Source organism: Megalobrama amblycephala, linkage group LG15 (genome assembly GCF_018812025.1).
Source record: "Megalobrama amblycephala isolate DHTTF-2021 linkage group LG15, ASM1881202v1, whole genome shotgun sequence".
In the NCBI taxonomy this organism is placed as follows: domain Eukaryota; kingdom Metazoa; phylum Chordata; class Actinopteri; order Cypriniformes; family Xenocyprididae; genus Megalobrama; species Megalobrama amblycephala.
This window is the reverse complement of record NC_063058.1, coordinates 35,679,645-35,688,067: the sequence shown is the minus strand read 5'-3', so window position 1 is coordinate 35,688,067 and position 8,423 is coordinate 35,679,645. Positions and strand designations below refer to the sequence as shown.

The following is an 8,423-nucleotide window of genomic DNA, read 5'->3' as shown; positions in this document are numbered from 1 at the left end:
CTGACACATAATCTGTGCACATATCCCAGGCTACCAAAAATAAGAATAATCAGTTTGGTCCTGTAACCACACACTGCCAAAGCATTGGTTAATGCCTGATACTTCAACATTTTCTCAGAAAAACACAAGTCCATGTAAAGATCAAAACAGCAGCCCACTTCCAGAATCAGAATGTTCTTAGAAAGTTCATCGATGACTACAATGTCTGGAGTGTTTGGGTATTCTCTGAGAACACTTTTAAGGGAGTTTATATTATTATCATCCAGGTTTAAAAGCCAACTAATTTTAACAGTTTTGTTTGTATGTATTGCACTTTGTCCAGATACTTTACGCAGTTCTTGAGCCGTTATATTTACGATGCGATCATGACGCGCAATGTACAGTCCTTTAAACGCAGGGCATCCGTTCAGTATGTGCGCTGTAGATTCCATTATCTTATCGCTGTGTAGTAAACAGAATGGTTCATGGTGTTTTGGGAACCACAAAGAGAGGTTGTATTTAGTCGGGAGAGTTTGCAGCCGAGCTTTAATAACAAATTTTAGGATATCTTCATTAACTGCTGAATTTTGTAACGCAGAGTGTGAGACTGTATGATCTGTGCTCTTTTCCTTGAAGGCGCAGGTTAACCCAGTAATCACGCTGTTGTGCATGAAAGTATTGGAGGATTTCATACCTGCACGTCCGGCTGTTCAACCTCTCGCTGGTTCCATTGTGATGTATAGACGCCTCGACATACACATTTGGGTCCATAATCTGCCCCTGACTGATATTCACCTGCTCCCCGCCAGTATGTGCCCAGTTCAACTGTATATTGTTATTGCTGCACAAATCATTCAGATCGGGCCAATCCGAACGTACTCCGAATCCCGTGGCTCTAGTATCCAGCTTTCCACTAGGTTTCTTCCGGAAACCGAGGAAGCTTGGTTCTCCGTCTGCAGCATAGGGGACCTTGCGTTTGCTCAGATCCAGCAACAGTGAACGCCGGGCAACTTCACGAACTGTAGGGTCATCGTTATTCAACATATGCAGTAGATGCTTTACTCTAGTCGCTGTATAAACACACACACACACACACACACACACACACACACACACACACACACACACGCACACACACACACACACACACTCACACACACACACACTCACACGCACGCACACACACACGCACACACGCACACACACACACACTCTCACACACACACACACACACACACTCACACACACACTCACACACACACACACACACACACACTCACCTTTGAACCGTCTGAACATCTGTCTGCAGGCGCAACAACAGACCCAATAAACTGCAGCCTACAGCTGATGATGAAGATGATGAAGATGAGACTGACGCAGCACTAGACACACAATAACCTCTGAACATGTGACTCGTTTCAGCTACAGTAAGCCAGCTGTCACTCAGAGCAGGTTAATTCATGAGTTCACATGTGTGTTTGATCAGAAATACTGTAAGATAATTATGGTTCATATTTTAATAAAGCGATATCACACTACCTCTCTCTCCCATCATGCTCTCAGACGCTTCTTTACCATGGTATCAAGGTATACTGCTCAAAAGTTTGGGTCTGTCAGTTTATTAATGTTTTTGCTGCATTTATTTGATCAGAAATACAGTAAAAACAGTGAAATATTATTCCAGTGTAAATCAGCTGTTTTCTATGTGAATATATAGTAAAGTGTAATTTATTCCTGTGATCAAAGCTGAATTTTCAGCATCATTACTCCAGTCTTCAGTGTCACATGATCCTTCAGAAATCATTCTGATATGATGATTTGATGCTCAAAAACATTTATGATTATTATCAATGTTGAAAACAGTTCATATTTCTGTGGAAACTGTGACACATTTTATAGAATAGAAAGTTCAAAAGAACAGAATTTACTTTAAATAGAATCTTTTGTAACATTATAAATATTTGAAATAGAATCTTTTGTAACATTATTAATATTTGAAATAGAATCTTTTGTAACATTATTAATGTCACTTTTGATCAGTTTGATGCATCCGTGATAAATAAAAGTGTTTCTTTAGTGAAGTGATGTTTGCGGTGAGTTAGTGCATGTTTAGCTCAGATTGAGCGGCTCTTCCATAACGAGGCGGATCAATGGATGTGTGTGTCGGACCGTCCCATCAGAGCTTTAATGCAGCGGGTCGAGTGTGTTCAGTCACATCAGACACACACACGCGCGACCATGAAGCATCACTGCGCCATCAAACACGGCGTCTTCAAAGAGTTCCTGGCCGAGTTCCTCGGGACCTTCGTGCTGGTGGTGAGTTTCTGTCCTTCACTCATTAAACAGATTTATTCTTCACGCACTGACACAAATATTTAACATTGTACTGATATTTAATAAAGTATTGGTGATGTATGTTTCTCGTGTGTGTGTGTGTGTGTGTGTCAGTTGTTCGGCTGCGGGTCGGTGGCACAGACGGTGTTGAGCAGAAACACTCTGGGAGAACCGCTGACCGTCCACATCGGCTTCAGCACCGGACTCATGATGGGCGTCTACGTGTCCGGCGGCGTGTCGGGTAAAACACACACACACACACACACACACAAGCCTCTACAGGTTATACAACATCACACACACTGAGAAACATGATCTTCTAACTCTTGTTCTCCAAACAAACATCTGAAAATCACGATACATTTACTGGAGAAGAGAAATTACTTTTGTTTTCTGGAAGAAATCAGAATGAAGTGAGTTTGTGCTTAAAACTAGAACAAATATGGAGTCAGAACAGTAATACGAATGTTTAGATGAACAGAAACAGTGAGGAAGAACATGGTGTTTGGCAGTGTGTGATGATGTGTGGTGGTGTTGTCATGGACACTCACACGTGAGCCGGAATAACACCATCTGATCATTGGATTTCCCAGAACGGATCAATAAATCCTATTGGTCCACATGAGTTGGCAGTGGTGTGTGTGTTTGTCAGGTGAGACGACTGAGATGTTTTTCTGTGACTGACACATTGATCTGATCGGTCAGGCTTGAATGAACCGAGGTCATACAGCGCCTGGAGCGTCAGGACGGATCCATTGATCTCACAGCGTGTGTGTGAGTGTGTGTGTGTGTGTGTGAGTGTGTGTGTGTGTGTGAGTGTGAGTGTGTGTGAGTGTGTGTGTGTGTGAGTGTGAGTGTGTGTGTGTGAGTGTGTGTGTGTGTGTGTGAGTGTGAGTGTGTGTGAGTGTGTGTGTGTGTGTGTGTGTGTGTGTGTTTATAGCACTATTACCATGTCTTTCTCGTTACAATCAGTGTTATTTCAGTGTTTGTCAGTTTATGATAAACGACTTCAGTTTTTTCAACATTTATGTGATTAAAGTCGAGTCGACTACTCGCTGATGATGTCATTAATGAACACACACGCCTGACCCTCGAGCTGAGGCTGAACGGGTCGTCTTGTGCACATCGGTGTCGTACGGCAGCGCTGCCCACTAGGCTACTGTCCTTCACTCTTATCAGTTCTCGTCTTTGGGCTGTTATATTTCTCAGATTTCTGCTCGTTCTAGATCAGACACAGATAAAGCAGCACAGTGTCATGTGTATGAATGGCAGCATCTCTCTAATAGTGAAGCTGTGTGTTTTAGTTACTCAGAAATATATGCTGGAACTTTTCAGTTTCTAAGCTATTTTATAGATAAATCACAGAACAGTGAAAATACATTTCTGCGCTCCTGAATGATTCTGTGTGTGATCTGCTCGTGATGTGTGTGTGTGATTGTGTGAGTGTGTGTGTGTGTGAGTGTGTGTGTGTGTGTGAGTGTGAGTGTGTGTGTGTGTGAGTGTGTGTGTGTGTGAGTGTGAGTGTGTGTGTGTGTGAGTGTGTGTGTGTGTGTGTGAGTGTGAGTGTGTGTGAGTGTGTGTGTGTGTGTGTGTGTGTGTGTGTGTGAGTGTGTGTGTGTGTGTGTGTGTGTTTATAGCACTATTACCATGTCTTTCTCGTTACAATCAGTGTTATTTCAGTGTTTGTCAGTTTATGATAAACGACTTCAGTTTTTTCAACATTTATGTGATTAAAGTCGAGTCGACTACTCGCTGATGATGTCATTAATGAACACACACGCCTGACCCTCGAGCTGAGGCTGAACGGGTCGTCTTGTGCACATCGGTGTCGTACGGCAGCGCTGCCACTAGGCTACTGTCCTTCACTCTTATCAGTTCTCGTCTTTGGGCTGTTATATTTCTCAGATTTCTGCTCGTTCTAGATCAGACACAGATAAAGCAGCACAGTGTCATGTGTATGAATGGCAGCATCTCTCTAATAGTGAAGCTGTGTGTTTTAGTTACTCAGAAATATATGCTGGAACTTTTCAGTTTCTAAGCTATTTTATAGATAAATCACAGAACAGTGAAAATACATTTCTGCGCTCCTGAATGATTCTGTGTGTGATCTGCTCGTGATGTGTGTGTGTGATTGTGTGAGTGTGTGTGTGTGTGTGTGTGAGTGTGTGAGTGTGTGTGTGTGTGTGTGTGAGTGTGTGAGTGTGTGTGTGTGTGTGTGAGTGTGTGTGTGTGAGTGTGTGTGTGTGAGTGTGTGTGTGTGAGTGTGTGATTGTGTGAGTGTGTGTGTGTGAGTGTGTGTGTGTGATTGTGTGAGTGTGTGTGTGTGTGTGTGTGAGTGTGTGTGTGTGTGTGTGTGTGTGAGTGTGTGTGTGTGTGTGTGTGAGTGTGTGTGTGTGTGTGTGTGTGTGTTATGCAGCAGTGCATTAGTTTAGAACGGCGATTAACTGTACATTGAGCTGTTTGAAACGTGCATTCACCTGATCGATATTGAGCATGGAGATGGTAAAGTCACTCATTGTGGAGCGCTCTCAGAGTGAGCATTAATTTGTCATTTTAACTGTTTGGAAACAGAGTGTAAAAGTGGACTTCAAAGATTTCTTATCCTGTTGCGCCCTCTATAGGTCATGACCAGCGACTAGTGAACGTCATGCTTAAAGCATCATGGCAGAGCATTAGTTCACTTTCAAATGAAAATTACTCCCAGCTTTACTCTCCCTCAGCCCATCCTAGCTGTATACGACTTTCTTCTGTCTGACGAACACAATCGGAGTAACTGACTCGACATAGGAAGGGTTAGGATGTGGCGTAAGCTTTGTGAACTGTGAGAGTTTTACACTTTCTTCGTAACTTCAATATGGAAGGCGGTTTGGCGGAAGCTAGATATTTTACTTCATAAATTACTTCTTAAATATGGATATTTTCTTACACAAACACATTGCTTCACTGCAGACGGCCTTTATTAACCCCCGGAGCCGTGTGGAGCACGTTTATGATGGATGGAGACTCTTTCTTCAGCTCATACTCACTGACATCATTCACTGCCATTATAAAGCTCGGATGCGTCAGGATATTTATTAATATTTCTCAGACTGTGTTCGTCAGAAAGAAGAAAGTCATATACACGCAGGACAGCTTGAGGGAGAGTAAAGCTTGGGCTGATCTTCATTTGAAACTGAACTGATCCTTTAAAGTCGACGAGTCTGTACAAGCCCAGTACAGAACAATAATAGTTTAATATCAGCGTGGCCGTGATAATTCAGCCAGGTTTGGATTGACGGATTTTCCTGTTTGTTTGTTTTTTATAAATTGCAGTTTTAAATAACTGTAAAATTGACAGGGTGTTCTGTCAATATGCTTCAATTATTGTGTATTTTCAGTGTGAGATATCAATGGCTGATGTTTCCTCAGGCGGTCACCTCAATCCGGCCGTGTCTCTGGCGATGGTGATCCTGGGGAAGCTGAAGATCTGGAAGTTTCCCATCTATGTGACGGCGCAGATGCTCGGGGCGTTCGTCGGTGCGGCCGCGGTGTTCGGACTGTATTACGGTGAGTTTGATGGGATCCGGTGGTTCCCCTCGTGTTTCGGATCTGATTAATGCGTGTGTTTGCGTGTTCAGATGCCTTCATGGATTTCACCAGCGGGATCCTGTCGGTGACGGGAATCAACGCCACAGGACACATCTTTGCGTCGTATCCGGGGAGACACCTGACCGTCCTGGGCGGATTCGTGGATCAGGTCAGTCTGGATCAGGGTTTGACCGCAGTAACCCAGACTAATGCACATCGATCAGCTCAGCGTTTCTACCCAAAAACACACAATCTGACCTGATTCAGATCCTTCTGTCCTCAATAAACCAGTGTTTCCAGTGATTTACTCCAGCTGAAGCTCTCCTGATCTCCGTCTGTCAGGTGGTGGGAACGGGAATGCTGGTGCTCTGTATCCTGGCCATCGTGGACGGGAGGAACATCGGCGCTCCGAAAGGCGTGGAGCCGCTGGCCGTGGGTCTGATCCTCCTGGGCATCAGCGTGTCGATGGGGCTGAACTGCGGATACCCTCTGAACCCGGCGCGAGACCTCGGCCCACGCCTCTTCACCGCCGCGGCCGGATGGGGGATGGAGGTGTTCAGGTAGGAAACGGGACAGAAGCGCATCAGCGACCGATCTGGAGCGTCTGCTGCTCTAATTAGCAGAACTTGTTTCCTTCCTAAATCTAGTGCCAAATTCACACTGTAAAGGTGCTTTTACACAGACGGCTGCTCAGAGCTGACATGAATGCAGCTGTATGCTTTGACTCTCAGCCGGGGATTGTTTAGTGCAGCAGTCCATCTTCACACAGAGCAGATGAGCCTCACTGGGGTTTACATCAGTGTCTGGAGCTTCAGACGGTCATGTTGACAGTCACAGCGTCTGTGTTTGTTCCCACCATGTGCTGGAGTTAATGAGCTCTGATGGTTAATTAATGTGCCCCCCACACACACACACACACACACACACACACACACCAACCTCTATTGATCAGGTCATTACATAATATCACATGCACTCGAGAGATTTAAATGTGACTATGGATGCAGAATCACATGATCTCACACACACGTTTGTTTGACTGCATTAGTAAATTCATCTCATAGATTTCTATTGTTTTTCTATCAGTATAATGATATTTTCTGTGTAACCCTAAACAAACCCTCACAGAGACCCGCCCAAAACACTCGATTTAAACGCAACTAGTGAGGATGTGTCAAATGTAGTTATGATGACTGATGAAATAAACGAGTGCTGCTTTATCTGTGATTGTGAAGCTGCTGCAGAATCATGTGATATAGTGTGTGTGTGTGTGTGTGTGTGTGTGTGTGTGTGTGTGTGTGTGTGTGTGTGCAGCACTGCTGATTACTGGTGGTGGATCCCCGTTGCCGGGCCGATGGTGGGGGGCGTCGCTGGCGCTGTAATCTACTTCCTGTTGATCGAGCTGCATCACTCCAACCACAACGACAAACCTCACGAAGAGCCCGAGGAAGAGGAGGACGAGGAGGAAGAGGAGGACAGCAGCCTGAAGGACAAATACGAGATGATCAACATGAGCTAGAAACCAGAGACGAGGAGAAATGAGATCAGAGTTCCTGCCGTCATCAAGTAAAGCTGGTCATTTTCATACTGAAACGCTGTTTACGTCCATCAGCAGACGATTAAAGTAGTTCCACCTCATTAGACTCTTTACAGCTCTCATAATGATCTGGGTTTTGCTGAAGTGCTTTAACAACACAAGCTTCACGTCTGAAAACATGATGTTCCTCCTCAGTGTTTCAGCACAAACATCTAAACGTTCATGATACTTTCACTGGAGAAGAGAAATGCCTGACGATATTAAGGAAAAAAATGAATCAAAATGAAGTGAGTTTGTGTTTAAAACAAGATCAAATATCTGCCAGAGGAGTCAGAAAAATAATCTTATTTGACCTTTGAATTATGATTATTTTTCTGACTCCATTGATTTGATCTTGTTTTAAACACACACTTTGATATCATTTCAGTAGTTTTTAGTCATTTCTCTTCTCCAGTAAATGTTTCTTGATGTAACAAGACAGAAACACTGAGGAAGAACATCATGTTTTAGCGGTATAACGTTGTCCCATGATCCTCCACTGTACAGAAAGTGTGATTTTATGTTGCTGCTGATGATAATATTGTACTGAACCCACAATAATGGTTTAAATGGCTTTTTAAAGTGACGGATGCACTGAAACACGTCAGGAATTCTGCCCAGAATTAAGCAAAAATCAGCAAACGAAAGCATCAGATTGTCAGAAACATCCTGCAGACAAACGTGTGTGAAGCTGGCATCACGTCACACGCGTGAACTGAAGCGTGACGGTTTTCCACTAGATCACGACTGTTGAGTTTTCATGTTAACTGTCAGTTTGTTTCACCTTATTGTCATTCATTTACTTTCTACATTATTCATGTTTATGATTATTGTTCATGTGTTTGTAGACTTTTGGTTTTAAAAGCCTTTCGTAAAAGTAGATAAACATCTTTTGTAATGAAATCCTACGACATCGACTGTATATTTGTGTTTTTTGCTGAAATAAAGAAGAAACTTTTACAGCAAA

The 8,423-nt window shown here is 43.5% G+C and overlaps 2 protein-coding genes across 3 annotated transcripts in view; both read left to right on the top strand.

Moving 5' to 3' along the window:
• Positions 1 to 1,517, top strand: part of LOC125246764 (cingulin-like protein 1) — a 3,262-nt gene extending 1,745 nt beyond the window's left edge. The window contains exon 5 of one of the 2 annotated variants that reach the window (XM_048157771.1): positions 1,289 to 1,517. In XM_048157771.1, the coding sequence (XP_048013728.1) occupies positions 1,289 to 1,376 (88 nt within the window). In that variant the 3' untranslated portion in view covers positions 1,377 to 1,517. Of the gene's footprint in view, positions 1 to 615; positions 1,101 to 1,288 lie in introns of those variants that run through there. The other variant, XM_048157772.1, reaches the window with a different exon arrangement.
• Positions 1,518 to 2,217: 700 nt separating this feature from the next.
• Positions 2,218 to 8,423, top strand: LOC125246763 (aquaporin-9-like). The gene is made up of 6 exons (XM_048157770.1): positions 2,218 to 2,295; positions 2,428 to 2,554; positions 5,722 to 5,859; positions 5,931 to 6,049; positions 6,223 to 6,440; positions 7,195 to 8,423. The coding sequence occupies exons 1-6, from the start codon at positions 2,218 to 2,220 to the stop codon at positions 7,397 to 7,399; spliced, it is 885 nt and encodes a 294-aa protein (XP_048013727.1). The 3' UTR covers positions 7,400 to 8,423.

What these genes read in the sequence shown, in the direction of transcription:
- LOC125246763 (XM_048157770.1), top strand. Translation starts at nt 2,218, where the DNA reads ATGAAGCATCACTGCGCCATCAAACACGGCGTCTTCAAAGAGTTCCTG. An exon ending in TGGGCGGATTCGTGGATCAG is followed by an intron (nt 6,050 to 6,222) that starts GTCAGTCTGGAT and finishes TCCGTCTGTCAG; the next exon opens with GTGGTGGGAACGGGAATGCT. An exon ending in TGGGGGATGGAGGTGTTCAG is followed by an intron (nt 6,441 to 7,194) that starts GTAGGAAACGGG and finishes GTGTGTGTGCAG; the next exon opens with CACTGCTGATTACTGGTGGT.